Source organism: Oryza glaberrima, chromosome 2, assembly GCF_000147395.1.
Source record: "Oryza glaberrima chromosome 2, OglaRS2, whole genome shotgun sequence".
Classification (NCBI taxonomy): domain Eukaryota; kingdom Viridiplantae; phylum Streptophyta; class Magnoliopsida; order Poales; family Poaceae; genus Oryza; species Oryza glaberrima.
In genome coordinates this window covers 9,548,694-9,570,472 of record NC_068327.1, presented here as the reverse complement: position 1 = coordinate 9,570,472, position 21,779 = coordinate 9,548,694, and the positions used below count along the sequence as shown (strand labels likewise).

Genomic DNA, 21,779 nt, shown 5'->3' with positions numbered 1-21,779 from the left:
AGTCATCAACAACAAAGTTATATAAATCATCAGTATCTACAACTTTTGTTTTGGTCATTTTGCTATATGACTTGGTTTCAATAATTCGAATTTGAATTTCAAATTATAACAACTTCAAACAGCATTTTCAAATATTAAAAGATTTCAACTGAAAAAGTCATCAACAACAAAGTTGTATAAATCATCAATATATACAACTTTTGTTTTTGTCATTTCGCTGTAGACTCTGTTTCAATAATTTGAATTTGAATTTCAAATTATAAGAACTTCAAACAACATTTTCAAATACTAAATGATTTCAACTGAAAAAGTCATCAACAACAAAGTTGTATAAATCATCAATATCTACAACTTTTGTTTTGGTCTTTTTGGTATATGACTCTGTTTCAATAGTTTGAATTTGAATTTCAAATTATGACAAGTGCAAACAACATTTTCAAATACTAAATGATTTTAACTGAAGAAGTCATCAACATCAAAGTTGTACAACTCATCAATATCTATAACTTTTATTTTGGCCATTTCTTCATCCGATAAAGTGATAGTAACATTATTCACAAAATTTACATCTCTTATATTGTTTTGAAGTATTTAAATCGCGACGAAATTGCTATAACGTCACAGGTTTTCGGCCGGTTTATGACGAAATCGATAAACTATCATAGTATTATGGGCCTTGTATCCATAGTTGCATATCCGTGACGATCTCTGAAAACATCACGAAAATTTCGTCAAATTTCGTCACAGATTAAATAGATTCTTGTAGTGTGCGACTCAGGATGCGAACCGCATTGCCCTTCCCTAACCCTCCCAAACCCTAGCCTCTCATCGCCAGCGCCACCATGGGCAGTGGCGGTGCCTTCCCTCTAGTCGCATGGCATGCCCTTGGAACCCACAAGTTGCCTCCCTTGGTGGTGAACACTAGATCTGGCCAGTGGTGTGGGCACGATAGGCATAGTCAATAGTGCTTCCTGTTACCAGTCGATGGCAGGGTTGCAGTGGTATGGGAAGGCGGCGAGAGTCTTCAGTTAGCTAGGTATGTGGGGGTTGCCGAGATGAAGGCTAGCACACATTGAGGATAGACTGACTAGAGCATTGGCACCGAAGACGATGCAGAGGCTGGTGGGCAACGTGTCACAAATGGCCGCAGTGGGCTGGCCGGTTGATGGAGTGGGGGTTGCCCAAGAGGCTAGTCACAATAGGCAGTGAAGCAGGTGCTCTCTGGTGAGTAGCCGCTGGATCTAGGACCCTAAGCTTAGATCCGGCCGCACAGTATCACCATCGCGAGTAGTGGTGGAGAGTTGTCCCCTGTTGTCGTTACGTTCTGTCATGGTTACGAATAAGGCATATCTCTTATCCTACGACTTAAGGAATATATGGATACAGCATACCTGTTAACACCAAAATTTGGTAAGCCCGAAGTCACCATCGGCCTAGAGTCAGTGTCGGCTTTAGAGTCCCGGGATCAGCTGATGAGAGTTATCAAGTCGCCAGTTGTCGGATTCTTACTATATTCGGTTAAGGAAATTAATCTACTAAAGGAAGCTTATCCAGAAGTGACTGAGTTCAAGGAGGATACGGCGTGACGAGTTATCTATTAATTAGAAATAGTTTGTTAGTTTCCTTTTATCTTTAGGAATGTGTGTTTACTGTCCTATAAGGACTTTATGTTTTTCTTTTATCTTTAGGAAAGTTTCTTTCTTGTCCTACAAGGACTAGTATCTCCCCATGGGTATAAATATGTACACCTGGGGTCATTGTAATCAATCTCTCGATCAATACAACTACTCTCGGCGCATCGCCACCCTCTTTCCCGAGGTTTTTACTTATCATCCGGTAGAATTTGGCACCTAACGCGGGGCAGCATCGGTTCAGTTCGATCTCCGGCGAAGGGGTAAGTCCTACATTCCGCCGGCCCTGGTGAATCTATTGGCTACATTGGTGTTGTTCAAGGCTGCATCGCTTCGATCTCTTGGATCGCTCTGGTTTGGTTGATATATTTTCCTACCTGATATCTCAATTCTATCTTTAATTGCATTCTGTTTAGAGACGCATCGGTTTAGTTGGGACTGTCTCGGTTAGGTCTGATCTTCTGTCTTAGCCGATATATCTCTACAATCACAATGCAGTTGTAAATAGATCTGTTATATTCATCACATTAGACGGATCTATCGGCTCATCGAGTATTAGATTATCATATACAATCTCGTGCTGCATCGGTTAGGTTCGACCTACTAGATTGTTGTTGATAATATAAATCTTGTTAAGCCGATAGGTTCATGCTAGTGTTTTATCGCGGTGCTAGCTGATAAGTTATCTGGACGTTGTATCGGCTTATGAGGATTACATACAAGTTGGGTTTAGCCGATCACAACAAAGGTTTCACTGTTTGATCTAATCTTGTGGATTTTATGACATTGGACCTCCAGCCAATGTATGCTTTAACCTTCGGATCAATGCTTATCTATCATATCATTATTAGCCGATTGGTTTCTATTGGATTATATTATTGTTATATTTTATTATCATCAGCCGATTGTCTTTATATCATTATCTACATTGGACATATAGCCGATTGCTCAAAACCCTATCGACATCGGCTGGAATCGGCATCGGCTATTATCGGCTATCGGCTGGAACTACTCCATCGGCTTATCAGCCGATCGGCTCATTGATCTACTGTTTACATATCTTGTCAGTTGCAGGATCAAACTGACTGGCACGCTCGCACCTCACTAAGATTTGGACTTGCGCTGGAGCTAAGCAGATTTCCTAGGCTAGTGTGTGTTTTTCACATTAACAATACCTTCGTGTGTATGATATATTTCCGTATACATTAAGGGAATTAACAAGAGATTATGGAAATTATCATCACGAGCGGGTGAACAGCAGAGTCCTACTCGGAGAGGATTGGGTTTTTACTATATTGTGGGGGATCCATAGTTTCCGAGTTCTACTTGGAGACTAAAGTGATTCACGATATAAAAGACACACCCCCTGAGGGGTCCAGATGATCGAATCATAGCGCCAACACCACCACCATAGCCTACAATCCGGAGGACGTGAAGCCTACCCGCCGGGAGATCTCGTCGAAACCATCTTGACAAGGGATCTCGCCGGTAATCTCGGGATCGCCGATTCTCTATTGTAATCTGTGGTGTTTCTATATCAATCTCATATAAACTGGATTAGGGTTATTACCTTAAGAGTGGCCTGAACCAGTATAATCCTTGTCTTCTTATTTGCTTGATGTCGTATTATGTAGATCCTCGTACCAACGTACCCCTATACCCTATTCATCCGGTCTATGGGTATCCACCGTCGACACGTTCTTATCTCCTTGGATCTCCTCTTCTTCTAGAGCTGGTTCAGATCCGATTGTAGGAAGCTCCATGGTGAGATGATGGAGGCGGCGGTATGGGAGGGTGGTCTAGATTGCAAATAAAAAAGTAGCGGTGGGTGGTGGTGGTTACATCACTCCTTGGTGAGGTGATGGTATGGGAGGAAGGCCATTTTAGTCGCCGTTGTGCAGCAGTGGGTCATAGTCATGGTCATAGTTGTGGTCATGCAAGCATGCAACAATGGATGGTCATGGCCGTGCCAGCAGTAGGACTAAAGTTGAGTGAAGTCTATAGATGGCAGAGGGACGCCGGGATGATAGCGGTCGCGTGTTGTCAAGGTTGGTTGTCGATGAGGTCATAGCAATAGGGGGGGCATGCAGGTTCTGGGAGAAAGCCAACATGGTATTCCTAGGCCAGTAATGATGACGCCTTTGAGCACCGTAACCCTCTTGAGGGCATTTGTCAAGGTGTCTCCCTTCTTTTTTTAGTGAGATTTTCTTGGTGAAAACCATATTCTGGTCTCCTTGAATGGACGATGATGGTATTTTCAGCCTCGTAACCTCCTTGGATGCTTCGGTTTGGAGGTTCTTTTCGTCGTGGCTGCCTTCCTCAGGTTGCATGGTGGTAGTGTTGGCACGTGGCATGATGTTTCCTTTTATCCTGAGTACAGCCTTTTACGGCTATAGTCATGTAAATTTTATTTATTATAAAACCTTAATATAGATGCACCTTTCTTTTGTGTATTCTTGAAAAAAAAACACAACATAATTGATGTGTTACATACCACAACCATGTTTTGTTTAGGGTGATTTTCATATAAATAAGCATCAATATAAGAAAGGAGGAGGAACACAAGACATATTTCAGTATCAAATTCAACTCTCGGGCATGAAAGTAAAGGCTCCACTAAAATCAGCTACACCAGGTTCAGTGTTGTGTAGTAGAGCAGTGGTTCCTTGGTCCATATGCGCACGAAATAGATTTTGACTAATGAAAAATCACTACAAGAGATCTTATGATAGAATGATAGATGACGCTTCATTTATGTTACAGACATTGAATTTTTCATCATGTTCCGTAATCTGTGACGCTCGCGTGACGAAAATTCATTCGTCACCTAATGGCGCTCTATGATGAAACCTTATTTTTTTCGTCATTAATCTAGTGGCGATCCTTCCGTCGTCATAACTTTGTGACGCTCATATTTGTCATTATCTAGCCTAAAAAACATCATAAAATATTTGATGGCCCATTAAAAACATGTATTGAGCACCCTATTTATGGGCTTAGCCCAATGGCAAGCCCGACTAGATTTTAGCCTAGCCCATCTATGATGTAGCATATTTTCAGCCCAATTCTATTATATCCATTTGCTTTAATATCAAACATTAAATGGGCCAATTTATCTGAAACATTATTCCAATGAAAAAAAATTCCAATGGGCTAAGCCTCAAGCTACAAAATTTCCATGTATAGATCTATTCCAAAGGAATTTCATGTGATTCTTTGTCTGAATTGGCCATTTATGAGAAAAAAGATAGAATATAAATATTAAAAATTCGTACATATATCATTTGTTCCAAAGGAGACCTTAATATGTTTAATCCACATGTCCCGGAGTCCTTGGAAAACTGAGGTTTTACACGAAACTTACTTATCCAATCCATGGAATAAAACAAAGTGGGTGCTAAAGGGGGCAAAATTTACTACAGGACACTTAAAGTTTACGCTCTTTGCTACATGACACCCCAAAAAAAACGTGTATTTGCTGCAGGACACCATGAAAACATGGTATTTAGTTACTAGACACTAAACGTATTATTTTATTATATCCGGTGCAATGGAGAGAGAAATAGAGCGAAAAGTACAAATTTGCCCTTGTGTCCATCGACTTGTATGATGACTCAGCCTGGTTCAAACCAGACCCAGTCCATTCTCACTCTCTCGATATAGTCCATTCTCACTCTCCTAGTGTAGATCTGATTTGAACTAGAACTGATTGGGTTATAAAGAGACATGCCCTATGGGCAAACTTGTCTTTTTTGAAAGTTTCTCTCTCCATTTGGATAAGATATAATAAAATAATGTGTTCAGTGTCTAGTAGCTAATTACCATGTTTCCGTGGTGTCCTGTAACAAATACACGTTCTTTAAGTGCCACTACAAGATAATTGAGCTATTGCCACCAAATTATTACAACAAAAAATAATTCATAGCAATATATTGTACTATTGCAATGATAATTTTTCTGTGGCAAATAATTGTATTTTATTGCAGCGATCTATAATCGTTGTTTTATTTAGTACTTTTGTTGCAATATAAAATAAGATATTGCCACAAAAAATCTTACTATTGCAAAAAACATGTTCTATCGCCACAATTTTAACTTTTTTTGGCAATATACATAATACATGGTACTTTTCACTATTTTTTGTTGCCACGGTAAACAAATTCGTTGCAATAAAAAAATTATTGTCTCATAATTTAACTTAATTTTGTTCATATGGACACGGATTGAGACAAATTTTATATGGAAATTATAGCTCTCGACGAATTTTATAGTTGATAACTTTTTCATTTGAAATCTTTTAGATATTCAAATCTGCGATTCAAATCTCAGTTAGTTAGGCTCAAATGGAACGAAATGCATATTCCAATAGAATTGATGTGTAGGTGAGTTGGTAAAGGAGAGTACGCGTGAATGATAGGTCTTGGGTTCGAATCCTAGCCAAGACACGGTATAAAGAAATAAATATAAATAGATAGGATGACAGATTAATATTTGAATTTTTAATTTGGTACGTAGAACTAATGCCACATATGGAGTGGTGGCAATAATTTTTATTACAACGATGTGAAGTGTTGCAATATGATTTTTTTGCCACATCCATTCCGTGGCAATATCTAAATTTATTACCACTAAATAAAAATCGTTACAATAACCTATTACTACGCTATTTATTACCACGGCTAGCAACGATTTTAAAACTGTGGCAACATGTATCTATTGCCACAATTTTAGTATTGATGCCATATTTTTTTCTAGCAACAAATGATTTTTTGACACTGAAATTTGCTATTTTTAGTGTTCCATAGCAAATTTTGCCGCTAAAGAATCTATGCCCAGTAGCGGAAACAGGGATAGGACATCCAGGGCTGCTGCCCTACTCCTGAACCTAAATATCCATTAAAATTTACATTTTAAAACCTCAAATAAAGGTAAATTATGTAAATTATACTCCCTCCATTTCATTTTGATCATCACCTAAGAGCATGTACAATGGCGGCAGGCTATAAGCCAGCTATAAACATATTTTAAAGAGATAAATGAAGAGAGAGAAGAGCAGCGGGCTATAGATCTGTAGCCAGCTGCAGAACGGACTCCAAGATATAATGTGAGTATAACAGGTGGGACCAGATATTAATAGTATAGTAAGCAACTATTGTATGAATTGGCTATTACATTGGCTATAAATGATATGGAGTTAGTAGTTGGCTATACTATTAAACTTGCTCTAAGCAAAGAGCGCGGAGACCAAGGACAATAAAACATTCATCATTCTGTAATTAATTATCATCGGTTAAGGTGCTACATTGCTTTGTGTTCCATAGATTACATCAAGTTTTAAATATTACATGTAGTTAGACCAATAGAAATTAATCTTGGTTAGTTGCATGCAGTGCATTCAATCATGCTCACTTATTCTTGGCACAAATAAACAAAGATGCAATTGTTAGAGGATATACTTGGCACAAATAAACAAAGATGCAATTGTTAGAGGATGATTAATTATTTTGGGAAGACCTTAAAAATGTTATGTGATGATTAATTAAACTGTGATAGAGGGAGGAGTAATAGGTTAACTCTAGACTTGAGAAAATTCTGGCTACGCCACTGTCTATGCCTACACCATCAATCCTGTTATCTTGTCCCCCAGAAATTTCTTCCTAATTGCCAACTACCAGTCATCCTCGTCTTTAATTTACATCCATGCTGAGAAGTTTCCTGTATAGACATATCGCTAGCTGATCATCCCCTTCCCCATCACATTGAAGTTGATTCGATCATTAGATCTGAACTGTATTAGGGCATGTAGACAGAGTCTAATATAAGCTCTCTATATTAATAAATATTACTAGAGACTATCCTCCTACAATAGTAGAGACAATAAGATTTCTAAATAATTAATGCACTAAATATTTTTTATTATACTTATTTCCTTTTTTACACCCTCATACAACAAACTTTCCGTGAATAAATGCTAAGAGTCGACTCTGAGCCGTTATCATGCGTAGCGACGATGTTTCTCATTCATTTCCTCTCATTTTTCCACGCCACTAAATTTACTTGCATGACAACGAAGAGAGCACGTTATTAGACTCTGAGCCGTTATCATGCGTAGCAACGATGTTTCTCATTCATTTCCTCTCATTCTTCCACGCCACTAAATTTACTTGCATGACAACGAAGAGAGCCCGTTATTAGACACCATTGTACATGCCCTTATTACGCGTCTCCCGCTACAAGCATTGCATGACCTAGATTAGGTAAAGTGGACGTAACTCGATCAAGTGGTTAGGTTTGTCGCGGTAAACTAGTTTATTTGGGTTTAAATTCTAGACTTGATGATACGGGTGCTTTGTATTAATAGCTAATTATTCTTTTAATGATGGGTGACGTATCTATCGATCAATAGCGAGGCAGTCATGGTGACTTCGTTAATTTTAAGATATGCAAACCCAGTCTTCCAGAGATGCTTATAGAGATAGGGTGTGTATATATAGACATGACTTTGATATGTCGCTCTAGTCTTTCAGAAATATTTGCAATAGCATGTGTATTTATAGGGATGATTGTGCACGTATTCTACGTCTTTGCTGTGTTTTTTTAAAAGAAAAACATGACCTAGATTAGAGGGTATTGAGCTATCACGGAATTTGGGAAATAAAAACACCGGGAATCTATCTATTATATTATTAAAGGAAAAAAAAAGAGCCTCCACGTTCGCTCTCATGGCCTAAAAATTCTCACATTAATCGGAGAAAAAGAAAAGACAGAGTCCATATAGAAATACAATTTAGAAATAGCTGAAATTCGGAATTAAAAAATTAGGAATATTAGAAGAGGAGACTAGAGTCCATATAGAAATACAATTTAGAAATAGTTGAATTTCGGAATTAAAAAATAAGGAATATTAGAAGAGGAGACTAGAGTCCATATAGAAATATAATTAGGAAATAACTAAAATTCGGAATTAAAAATAAGGAATATTAGAAGTAGAGTATAGAGTCCATATAGAAATACAATTAGGAAATAACTGAAATTTCGGAATTAAAAAAAAGGAATATTAGAAGTAGAGTATAGAGTCCATATAGGAATTTAAAACTAACTAAAATTTGGAATAAACATAATAAAATTAAAAGTAGAGGTTAGAGTCCGTATAAAATACAATTTACAAATAAATAAAATTCGAAATTAAGAAAAACATGGGAAGAAGAGTTTAAAGTCAATATAGGAATACAATTTACAAATAACTGAATTTCGAAATTAAAAATTAAAGAATATTGAAAGATGAGTTTAGAGGCCACATAGAAATACAATTAGAAATAATAAAAAATCAGAAATAAAAATAAATAATATTGGAAGAAGAACATAAAGTCTATATAGAAATACAATTTACAGAAAATTCGGAATTAAAAAAAAGAAATATTAAAAGACGAGTCTAGAGTCCATATAAGAATAAATATAATTTACAAATAACTAAAATTTGATATTAAAAATAATTAATAACTAACAGGTACATAAAATACAATATGAATATTACACATTAGTAGTTTTGTAAAGTTATTGCAAAATTTAAAATTATGTTGTCATTTTAATATATTTGAATAATATAATGAGAAAACATATATGCTATTATATGAGAGAAAATATAATGATGCTAGCCGCGTAATCTGCGCGGGCCACCATGCTAGTTATCTTTATCGGCGACACTTTCGTGTTCAATTTATAGCAACTAGCAACTACCAGGTCTATTCGTATTTAAATTGGTTTTATCTACAATTTTTACCTGTCCTGGTCACGCTGGTTCTATCCGATTGAGTTCCTATTGATCATTCCTTTTTTTCAACATCAGCGTTGGGTCCGCATCGGCGGCGAGTAAACTAGAGCCCATATTGCTTCCGGTATTTTTTTTTATCCTTTTTTCGCTGTTTTCTTATCAAACGCTATCGGTTTTTTTTTCTTCTGTTTTTCTCGTATTTCGCCTTTTTTTTTTATCTCGTCCGATCCATCTCACGTACACCCCGCCACCGCCGAGACATACCCTAGCTAGCGCTGGCTATCGAGTGGATTTGAGACTCGATTTTTGGAAAAATCGAAAAGAGGAGATCGAGTGGATTCGAGGGATTTGATTTTTGGAAAAAACGGAAAGAGGAGGTCGAGTGGATTTGAGGGATTCGATTTTGGAAAAAAAAATAGAAAGAGGAGATCGAGTGGATTTGAGCGGAGGATTGGCTCGGGCATATGGTCACATGACTGCCACCGTCAAGACAAACCGTAGTGCTGCCTTTCAATTTTGGAAATAGCAAATCGAATGGATTAACTAATTTTGGGAGATCAACAAAGATTTAGACGGATGCCCACGCCGGCCGGCCACCCCTCCGGCACCGTCATCGACACCCTCGACATGGATTGCCTCACCCCTGACGCTAGCTTCATCAGCCCCCGCGCGAACCTGCCTGCCCGCCACCCCCGGCGGCCTCGGCAACCCCGACGGGTGCTGCTGGGCCGCCCTGCCATCCACCGGTGACTGGTGCTCGTTACGGCGATGCCATCCTAGAACACGCAATGCCACCGGAAGTCGAGGACTCGGATGAGGCCGGCCGTCACGATAGGCGAATATCCTGCACCGGAAGTCGCCGTCCCCGTCGAACCACAGTGAGAAGCGCGCGGTCGTGGGGATACGGTCAGGGTGATCCATGGTGGAGATAAATGAGAAGTTCACACTGTGGTTGTGGAAGAAGCCGAGATGGGAGAAAGAATGAAGAAGACGGAAAATAAACTAAATGGATGGTAAATGTGACGATAATGGCACGGTTTTAATTTTGTAAAATTTTAATGACACGGCTATAAATAGACGAATTGTAATGATATTTGTCTGTATACGCAAATTTGAAATGGTATGATCCAATTAACCTTATTATATATGTTTGAGCAAAGGATTTAAAATATCTTCATGAGTAAAGTTCATCACCGGTCCCTAAACTTGCAAATCGACCGTTCAGGTTCTCAAACTTGTTTGACTATGTCATCCCGGTTTCTAAACTTGGATATCACTCGTTTAGATCATCCAACTTGTTCAGTTGTGTCACCCGGTCCCTAAACAGGACGATCTAAAAACTTTATATCAAAAAATAATTCATAACTTTTTCATGTGAACTCTAATGAACACAAACTTTATATCAAAATTTTAGCCCTCGACGCGACCTACAACTTTGTAGTTGAAAAGTTTTTGAATTAAAACTGTTTAGGGTCCCAAAATATTGTTGCATGTTTATAGATTTTGAAATTTTAATTTTAAAATTACATTTTGGGAAAAAATGATTTAAAATAAAAAAAATTCAACTAGAAAGTTATAGATCGCGTCGAGGGCTACAAGTTTGATATAAAGTTAGTCTTCATTAAAGTTCACATGAAAATGTTATGAATTATTTTTAAATATAAAGTTTTTAGACCATCCTATTTGACCCAGATGATATTCAAATCCAAGTTTAAAAACCGGGGTGACATAACTAAACAAGTTGGAGGACCTAAACGAGTGATATGTAAGTTTAGGGATCGGGATGACACAGTCAAACAAGTTTGAAGACCTGAACGATCGATTTGCGAGTTTAGAGACCGGGATAACACAACGCCATAAGTTTAGGGACCGGTGATGGACATTTACTCTATCTTCATTTCCGCACAACGTTGACTGGGTCATTACATCATTTTCCGTAAGTATGTTTAAGCATGTGAACAAATCAGATGTCGACTTGATTTAGTCTTTTAATTTGTTACTTAAACGCGTACTCTCATACAATTAATGTATGCTGGATTTAGTCTTTTTGGTACTTAAACGCGTACTGTCATACAATGTGGACTGGATTTAGTCTTTTTGCAAACATCAGAAGGATGTTTCTTTAAAACTATTCTTGCACCCGAATGGTTGTTGGCGGCCGGGCTGCTATTTATACATGCATACTAGCTAGATCACCGAACACAAAACCACAAGAACAAACTTCTTGAAATTCAACATGGATTCGAGATCAGCTTTGCTACTACTTGTTCTGCTAGTTTCCCCCTTTTTCACCAATGCATCGAGCAGAGTAAGATGCTTCCTTCTTTCAGGAAAAATGTAATTTAATTTGCCTAGATTTTTCCTCAGGAAAGTTACTGATACTGATTCATGAAACCTTTTACATCGAAATTTCAGCTCTACATCGTGTACATGGGGGAGAAGAAGCATGATGATCCGTCTGTTGTCACGGCATCGCATCATGACACGCTTACTTCTGTTCTTGGGAGGTACAAGGAGTTCAAGTCCTGACTTCTTATAAATTTTACCGAGCACGGCAAGCGATAGAACTGGTTGCTCATGTTTAATTTTGTGGTTTTTTTGTCAATATATGCAACATAACAGTAAGGATGGCGCCATGAAGTCTATAGTGTACAGTTACAAACATGGGTTCTCTGGATTTGCAGCGATGCTCACCGAATCCCAAGCTGAGGAACTTGCAAGTCAGTAATCATCAAAGCTACAAATTATAATATTGGCACTAGCATGTTGTGTCAGTGCTACTATTTGCTTGCATGATTATTAATTAACGAACTTAATTATGAATTCCTGGTGCAGGATTACCTGAAGTCATCAGCGTGAAGCCTAACACTTACCATCAAGCACAAACGACTCGAAGCTGGGATTTTCTCGGCCTTAACTACAACGAACAATCAGGTCTTCTAAAGAAAGCAAAGAACGGTGAAGATGTCATTGTCGGTGTCATCGATTCAGGTATATAAAACTACAGTACAATACGCTATATATATATATATATATATATATATATATATATATTCTAAACCAAAATTGTTGAGATTATAGGCATATAATGATTTAATCTATTCCATAAATAAATCATGACATTACAGATAAAAATTAGCATGAACGCATCATTAGATCTACACATGTAAACGACACAGTATAACATGAACAGATCAAATATGCGCAACATATTGAACACGTACCGAGGTGACGGAAAGATCGGCTACTTGGTCGAAACTTTTCGCAGGCGTCTACGAAGGCACGAAACACGCGAGCGAAGAGGAACGCGAGCCGTCGCGAACGAACAGGGAGCAGTCGCGCGAAGCGCTTCCCAAAAACCTTATTGCCGCCTTCTCCCGGTCTAGGACGTCAAAGGCAGAGGTTCCGAAGACCTGCTCTCCCGATCGCCGGTGCACGCTGGCGAGCGAGATGGAGTAGTCTACGAGCGACGGCGCAAACAAAATTGCAAAAGGAGGCTGCATCTGCGCAAGGGTGAGGAGCCAATTTTTCGGACCATTCGACACGTACGTCGTGCACGTGCGCCGCCTGCCAGGCCAGGCCAGGCCAGGCGAGGCGAGCGAGCGCGCGCGTGTGTTTCCCCTCTTCTCTCCACCACACATGCTTCAAGTGGCTAGGAGGGCATCCTCCCTTTTAAGGAGGTCCCCCTCTCCTAGAATAAGCAAGGTGGTACTAAACTCCACATGCATGCCATCCCATGAGATGGGTTTTTGTGATTTTCCAAAGAATTAATCTTCGAGTGGGCTAAGGCCCATTCATTAATTCCAACAATCCCTCACCAAATCTCAAAATCCCACTGAGATTTGCCTTTTCCAATGTACTGTTTATATACCAGCGGTTCGATGGAGACCGATTAAGGTTGAACATCCACCTAGAACTCCAAGCTACACTTACTCACAACTTGAACAATGGACTACGCCTTGAATTGCAAGTCTTGTGCAAGCAAGTTTCACTCAAAATCTTATCTGGTATTAGACCGTCTGTAGACTACCCCTCAGGTGGAGCGTATAAGTCATACTCCTAGGTCTTTAGTAAGCTTTCTAGAAGATTCACCCAAAATCTTCATAGACTGCGACCAACAGTCAAGCTCACAAAGGTGAATTCTTTCAAGAATGCTCTGCAGGACAACATCTTCGCTAATTAAAGCCAACAGAACTCATTAAGGCATAGCCAACCTGCCTTGCAGCTCACGGGAGTACATGCATCTTCACTTGGAGAGGGTATATATTGGTACTCTCCTCTAGTTTACTAATGATTTGTTCTTCCCAGGATCTAATTCACGGGATCTCCGATCACATAGACTGGGTTACCACCATAGTATAACTCACATAGGTCTCAAACCCATCTCCTTCGATGCATTGTCTATCACATTTCGTGATAGTCCCTTCGTGAAGGGATCTGCCAGGTTTCTCGCTGTTTGGATGTAATCCAACGTTATAACTCCGGAGTTTCTTAATTTCCTGACAGACTTCAATCGTCTTTTCACATGTCTAGACAATTTCATATTATCCTTAGAACTATTCACTTTGACAATTACCGTTTGATTATCACAGTTCATAAGGATAGCCGGCACTGGTTTTTCAACAATAGGCAGATCCATTAATAGATCACGCAGCCATTCTGCCTCAACAGTAGCAGTATCCAGTGCCGTCAGCTCTGCTTCCATGGTTGACCTCGTCAAAATGGTCTGTTTGCAAGACCTCCATGAAACAGCACCACCACCCAGTATGAAGATATATCCACTAGTGGCTTTGATCTCATCCACATCAGAGATCCAGTTAGAATCACTATAACCCTCCAGTACTGCAGGATACCCAGTATAGTGAAGCCCCAATTCCACAGTACCTTTCAGATAGCGCATTACTCGCTCAAGCGCACGCCAGTGATCATCTCCTGGATTAGAGGTAAATCGGCTCAACTTGCTCACAGCAAAGGAGATATCAGGCCTAGTTGCACTAGCCAGGTACATCAATGAGCCAATGATTTGGGAGTATTCCAGTTGATTCCTAGCAATTCTCTTGTTCTTGCGAAGCAACAAGCTAGGATCATAAGGTGTTGGAGAAGGCTTACTATCAATGTAGCCAAAGCGATTCAAAATCTTCTCCACATAATGGGACTGCAAGAGTGTAATCCCATTCTCACCTCTAATTAGCTTAATGTTTAAGATAACATCAGCTACTCCCAAATCCTTCATATCAAAATTTTGAGACAAGAATAATTTAACCTCATTTATCACCTCAAGGTTTGTCCCAAATATCAGTATGTCGTCAACATACAAGCACAAAATAACTCCCTCACCCCCACCATGGCGATAGTACACATATTTATCTGCCTCATTGACTGCAAAGCCTGCAGATGTCAATGTTTTGTCAAATTTCTCGTGCTATTGCTTAGGAGCTTGTTTCAGACCATACAAAGACTTCAACAATTTGCACACTTTGCCTTCTTGACCTTCAACTACAAACCCATCAGGTTGATCCATATAGATCTCCTCATCCAGCTCTCCATTAAGAAAAGCTGTCTTAACGTCCATTTGATGAACGAGAAGACCATGTGAGGCTGCTAGGGAAAGTAGCACACGAATTGTGGTCAATCTAGCAACAGGTGAGTAAGTGTCAAAGAAATCTTCGCCTTCTTTCTGAGTATAGCCCTTAGCAACAAGCCGAGCCTTGTACTTTTCAATAGTACCATCAGGCCTAAGCTTCTTCTTGAACATCCACTTGCACCCCACAGGTTTACACCCATAGGGTCGCTCTGTCACCTCCCAAGTCCCGTTAGCGATAATGGAATCCATTTCACTACGGACAGCCTCCTTCCAGTAGTCTGCATCAGGAGATGCATATGCTTCTGAAATTGACTTAGGAGTGTCATCCACGAGGTACACAATGAAATCATCACCAAAAGACTTAGCCGTCCTTTGTCTCTTACTCCTTCGAGGAGCTTCACTGACATCCTCCTCAGAGACATGTTCATGTGTATGTTCAGTTTGTTCTGGTGGTGTGATTGAACTGAGAATTATTTCAGAGGGTTGGTTCGAACCACTATGTGTATCCTTCCTTGGGAAAAAGCTCTTAAAGAAGGTAGCATCACGAGACTCCATAATTGTACCAACATGCATGTCCGGTACCTCAAATTTAACTATTAAAAATCTATAGGCAATGCTATGATGAGCATATCCCAGAAAGACACAGTCCACAGTCTTAGGTCCAAGTTTACGCTTCTTCGTTATTGGTACATTGACTTTCGCCAAGCACCCCCATGTGCGCAAATAAGAAAGTGATGGTTTTCTCCTAATCCATATCTCATATGGTGTTTTGTCCTTATTTCTGTTAGGAACTCTGTTTAACACACGATTTGAGGTCAACAATGCCTCCCCCACCATGCCTTAGGCAGTCCCGCGGTGTCCAACATGGCATTCACCAAGTCCGTCAGTGTGCGGTTCTTCCTTTCAGCAATCCCATTAGACTCAGGAGAATAGGGAGGCGTCCTCTCATGTATGATGCCATGTTCCTCACAAAATAAGTCAAACTCGTTCGAGAAAAACTCTCCACCACGATCAGACCTAAGCCTTTTTATCTTTCTGTCAAGTTGATTTTCAACTTCTGCCTTATAAATTTTAAAATAGTCTAGAGCCTCGTCTTTCGTTTTCAACAAGTACACATAGCAAAATCTAGTAGCATCATCAATCAACGTCATGAAATATCGTTTTCCACCCTTCGTCAACACTCCATTCATTTCACAAAGATCTGAATGTAGGAGTTCTAGTGGTGCCAAGTTTCTCTCCTCGGCAGCCTTGTGAGGCTTGCGAGGTTGCTTCGATTGCACACAACTATGGCACTTAGAACCTTTGACAATGGAAAACTTAGGAATTAAACACATGCTGGAAAGCCGAGACATCAAGCCAAAATTAATATGACATAAACGTGAGTGCCAAACATTAGCCTCATCATCCACACTGCCACAAATATGGTTCACAGACTTATTGCAGAAATCAGAAAGGGAAAAGCGGAACAGGCCTCCGCACTCATAACCTTTACCAATAAAATATCCATGTTTAGACACAACTACTTTATTAGACTAAAAAACGAACTTAAATCCGTCTCTAGTCAGACGAGAGCCACTAACAAGATTCCTGTCGATAGAAGGGACATGCTGCACGTTCTTCAGCTGCACGATCTTTCCCCAAGTAAACTTCAGATCTACCGTGCCAACACCATGAACAGAAGCATGTGACCCATTCCCCATTAGGACGGTGGAACCCCGTGCGACCTGATAAGAAGAAAACAATGAGATGTCAGCACAAACATGTACATTGGCCCCAGTGTCAACCCACCAATTAGTAGACTGATTAACTGAAAAAACAGTAGGTAAATTACCATACCCGCTTCCATCTCCAGTGTTGCCAATAGTCACATTAGCAGACATAGAAGTCTGCCCTGCAGGTGCCTTCATCCCCTTGCGCTGTGGACACTTCCTAGCCAGATGACCAACTTGGCCACACACAAAGCAAGTCCTCTCATCCTGATTAGGATTGTTGTTGTTCTTCTTCTGCTTCTTGAAGTTGGTGGTCTGCTGAGCTTTGTATTTCCCCTTGCTCTTGTTCTGGGCCTTGTGCACAACATTGGCACTGGACTGCCCACCATCGCCCTTAGACGCGGCATCCTTTTCCCGAGCTTTCTCCTCAACATCAAGAGACGCTATCAACCCCTCAACGGAATATTCCTGTCTCTTGTGTTTGAGTGCAGTACTGAAACTTCTCCAAGATGGAGGTAATTTCTCAATAATGCACCCGGCCACAAATTTGTCGGGTAAGACACACTTAAGGAGTTCGAGTTCCTTAGCCATGGTTTGTATCTCATGAGCCTGTTCGACTACAAAACGGTTGTCAGCCATCTTGTAGTCATAAAACTGCTCCATGATATACAGATCATTGCTAGCATCAGTAGCACCGAATTTAGTATTCAGTGCATCCCACAACTCCTTAGCGTCGGTCATATGCATATACACCTCGACCAGACGATCGCCAAGAACGCTAAGAATGCATCCCACAAAGAGAGTAGTGGCTTCCTCGAATTGCTTCTGCTGTTCAGCAGTAAGAACTCCTTCAGGTTTGCCAGTACTCACCCAGAAGCATTTCATAGCTGTCAGCCACAGAGTAACCCTGATCTGCCATCTCTTAAAATGCACACCGGTGAATTTATCCGGCCTCAGTGCATCGGCAAAACCAGCCATAGTAAAATCACAGTGCCTATAATAAGGTTTTTGGATTGTTGAGATTATAGGCATATAATGATTTAATCTATTCCATAAATAAATCATGACATTACAGATGAAAACTAGCATGAACGCATCATTAGATCTACACATGTAAACTACACAGTATAACATGAACAGATCAAATATGCGCAACATATTGAACACGTACCGAGGTGACGGAAAGACCGGCTGCTTGGTCGAAACTTTTCGCAGGCGTCTAAGAAGGCACGAAACACGCGAGCGAAGAGGAAGGCGAGCCGTCGCGAACGAACAGGGAGCAGTCGCGTGAAGCGCTTCCCAAAAACCTTATTGCCGTCTTCTCCCGGTGCAGGACGTCGAAGGCAGAGGTTCCGGAGACCTACTCTCCCGATCGCCGGTGCACGCCGGCGAGCGAGATGGAGTAGTCTACGAGCGACGGCGCAGTACAGAGTAGGAGGCAAACCCTAGATTGATTTCGCGTGTGTTGCGTGAAGACGGCAGGTCGGTTTATATAGAGAAGGGTCGCTTGATCAGGGCGCCCGCACGATCTCTACTGCGTGTAACCGAACCGGATAAGTCGCGTGTAACTTATCCGGACTCCACTCCGGAACGTTTCCAAAACAAAAACGAATCCGAATTTGCAGCAAAACAAAACTGCAAAAGAAGGCTGCATCTGCGCAAGGGTGAGGAGCCAATTTTTCGGACCATTCGACGCGTACGTAGTGCACGCGCACCGCAGGCCCGGCCAGGCCAGCGCGCGCGTGTGTTTCCCCTCTTCTCTCCACCACACATGCTTCAAGTAGCTAGGAGGGCATCCTCCCTTTTAAGGAGGTCCCCCTCTCCTAGAATAAGCAAGGTGGTACTAAACTCCACATGCATACCATCCCATGGGGTGGGCTTTTGTGATTTTCCAAAGAATTAATCTTCGAGTGGGCTAAGGCCCATTCATTAATTCCAACAAAAATCACTTGCATTAATATAAGTAGAATTCCAGTAGTTAAAGCTTTGACGAAACGTAACAGGTATATGGCCCGAATCACGAAGCTTCGATGACAATGGCTACAGTCCCGTGCCTGCACGATGGAAGGGCAAGTGCCAGACCGGCGCGGCGTTCAACGCCACCACGGGTTGCAACAGGAAGATCATCGGCGTACGGTGGTACTCGGGCGACATTCCCGACGAGAACCTGAAGGGCGAGTACATGTCGGCGAGGGACCTCGGTGGCCACGGCACGCACGTCGCCTCGACGATCGTCGGCGGGCAGGTACGGAACGTGAGCCACAGACAGGGCGGCAAGCTGGCTGCCGGCACGGCGCGCGGTGGGGCGCCGCGCGCGCGGGTCGCGGTCTACAAGGTGTGCTGGGGCGTACCCGCCCAGTGTGGCGGAGCCGCGATCCTCGCGGCCATCGACGACGCCATGAACGACGGCGTGGATGTGCTGTCCCTGTCGATAGGAGGCGCGGGCGAGCATTACGAGACGCTCCACGCCGTGGCGAGAGGGATCCCCGTCGTGTTCGGTGGCGGGAACGACGGCCCCACGCCGCAGATCGTGAGGAACACCGTGCCGTGGGTCATCACGGTGGCCGCCTCCACGATCGACAGGGCCTTCCCCACGGTGATATCGCTCGGGAACAACGAGAAATTTGTGGTAATTAAGCAACCGCGCTTGCTATTTCGTCAGCAACTTGTGAATGTTTTACTGCACAGCTACACTGATGTACTCCTATAGCTTTATGTGGGTTCTTTAACCTTCGTATATATATTTGCTTGCAGGGGCAATCTCTTTACTACAACGCAACAGCAAGCAGCAACAAATTTCAAATGCTTGTTGATGGATCAAGGTAACAAAACCAATAGTGATCATGTTCAAGTTTGTTAAAATCATGCATGATCCTGAATCGGAATCATTTACATAAACATCGTAAATTCTACCTGTATAAAATCATAGAATCAGACCACTTAATTAGGATGGTAAAGTGCGTAAAATGGTATGGCAGAATCGAGATTTAATTTAACAACCTTGATCATGCTAGCTAGTGCCATTAGTCATCACATTTGATAGATCGATCACTCTGCTTTCTTTAGATCCTGATTATGAATGGATTGCGTGTGCAGCTGCGACGCGGAGACGTTGGCGTCGATCAACATCACCAGAAAGGTCGTGCTGTGCTCGCCGCCGTCGATGACGCCACCTCGGCTGTTGTTGGGCGACGTCATCGGCCGTGTCATCAAGGCAGGCGCCAATGGCCTCATCTTCGTGCAGTACTCCGTCAGCAACGCCCTTGATTTTCTGAATGCCTGCAGCCGCGCCAGCGTGCCATGTGTACTGGTGGACTACGAGATCACACGCAGGATCGAGTCATACATGACCAGCACAAGGTGAGCTCGAACTCTTCGATCGACGTGATACCATCCCATTAACATCTACTACTCTCCAATACGCAAAACCAGCTTGAGTACTGCCTTGAGTACTGTACATGAATGATCTTTTGATGTTTCTTCTCTCATTTTTCAGCACGCCCATGGTGAAGGTGTCGCCGGCCATGACGGTGGTCGGAAGTGGGGTGCTCTCACCAAGGATCGCTGCATTCTCGTCAAGAGGACCGAGCTCCTTGTTTCCCGGAATACTGAAGGTGACATGTTGATCTTTGATGTGCATCAAAACAAGTCATACACATCTGCAAACAATGAGAATATGATCTTATATTACTGTGTTACTGTGTAGTTGTGACGATGGCGTCAGGTTTTGAACGTGTCAAAACTAACCTGTTTGTCGGTTCAACAGCCTGATATTGCTGCGCCGGGAGTCAGTATCCTCGCAGCTGTGGGTGATTCGTACGAGCTCAAGTCTGGGACGTCCATGGCGTGCCCGCATGTATCAGCAGTGGTGGCGTTGCTCAAGATGGTTCACCCGGACTGGTCGCCTGCCATGATCAAGTCCGCCATCGTCACTACTGGTACTTAGATTAATCTGTTTCCAATAATTCGTTGCTTTTAGCTTAGTTAGGACTAACCAGTATACATCTCTCTTGATTGCAGCTTCGGTGACAGATCGTTTTGGCATGCCAATCCAAGCTGAGGCAGTGCCAAGGAAAGTGGCTGACCCCTTCGACTTCGGTGGTGGCCACATCGAACCGGATAAAGCCATTGACCCTGGCCTGGTATATGATATTGATCCAAGCCACTACACTAAGTTCTTCAACTGCACCTTTCTTGAAGCTGAGGATGACTGTGAGTCCTACATGGAGCAGATCTATCAGCTCAACCTCCCGTCAATTGCAGTGCCAAAACTAAAGGACTCTGTCACGGTTTGGCGGACTGTCACCAATGTTGGAGAAGCAGAAGCAACTTACCACGCAGTGCTTGAGGCACCGGTTGGTATGACTATGTCAGTGGAACCTTCGGTGATCACATTCACTAGGGGTGGTAGTAGAAGTTTAACATTTAAGGTGACATTCACAACAACACAGAGAGTACAAGGTGGCTATACGTTTGGGAGTTTGACATGGCTAGATGGTAACACACACTCCGTGAGAATTCCGATTGCAGTTCGCACCATAATCCAGGACTTTGTTGCTGATACTTCATAAACTTTTAGCTAGAGATAGTAAATATCTTCATGCAAAGTTGGGTTGTACATTTTTTTACAGAAGTCAATGTGATCCATGTCAATCTGGTGCAATACTAGAATTGTAAGACTGAAGTTCAAATTGGTATTGCATTTCTTTGTCCATGGTTATATAAACCCGACTTTTCCTCTCCCCTAGTAAACCCTAACTACCGCCGTGCTTTTCAACCTCGCCACCGCCGGAGCGGGTCGCCGGTGTGCGGGCCAGCTGGGATGGCGGCGGTGAGGCTTCCTCCTCTATTCTTCCTAGGGTTGGGGTGGCGCTATGGGTCTATTTTCGATCTGGCGAACGGGTTGGGGTGGCGCTATGGGTCTATTTTCGATCTGGCGAACGACGCTATGGTGGCGGCGCTGATGGTGGTGGCGGCGGGGCCTGTTGGCGCCGGGCGGTGGCGGCGGTGCCCGGTGGCGGGGACGCCCTGGTGGCCGGCTAGGCGGTGGCGATGAAGCTTTGGCGAATAGCGCGGTGGTAGAA

General features: G+C 42.0%; 1 protein-coding gene across 1 annotated transcript; it reads left to right on the top strand.

Annotated features, from left to right (window-relative positions):
• Nucleotides 1-11,621: 11,621 nt before the first annotated feature.
• Nucleotides 11,622-21,374, top strand: LOC127763613 (subtilisin-like protease SBT3.9). The gene is made up of 10 exons (XM_052288377.1): nt 11,622-11,710; nt 11,818-11,909; nt 12,025-12,122; nt 12,238-12,393; nt 18,699-19,324; nt 19,450-19,517; nt 19,792-20,055; nt 20,192-20,309; nt 20,462-20,633; nt 20,716-21,374. Exons 1-10 carry the CDS (start codon nt 11,639-11,641, stop codon nt 21,264-21,266), a joined length of 2,217 nt encoding a protein of 738 aa, XP_052144337.1. The 5' UTR covers nt 11,622-11,638; the 3' UTR covers nt 21,267-21,374.
• Nucleotides 21,375-21,779: the final 405 nt, after the last annotated feature.

Bases quoted from the DNA above. Each gene is read 5' to 3' on its own strand.
- LOC127763613 (XM_052288377.1), top strand. From the start codon at position 11,639: ATGGATTCGAGATCAGCTTTGCTACTACTTGTTCTGCTAGTTTCCCCC. The intron at 11,910-12,024 runs GTACAAGGAGTT...GCAACATAACAG, and splicing joins CTTACTTCTGTTCTTGGGAG to TAAGGATGGCGCCATGAAGT. The intron at 19,325-19,449 runs GTAATTAAGCAA...ATTTGCTTGCAG, and splicing joins GGAACAACGAGAAATTTGTG to GGGCAATCTCTTTACTACAA.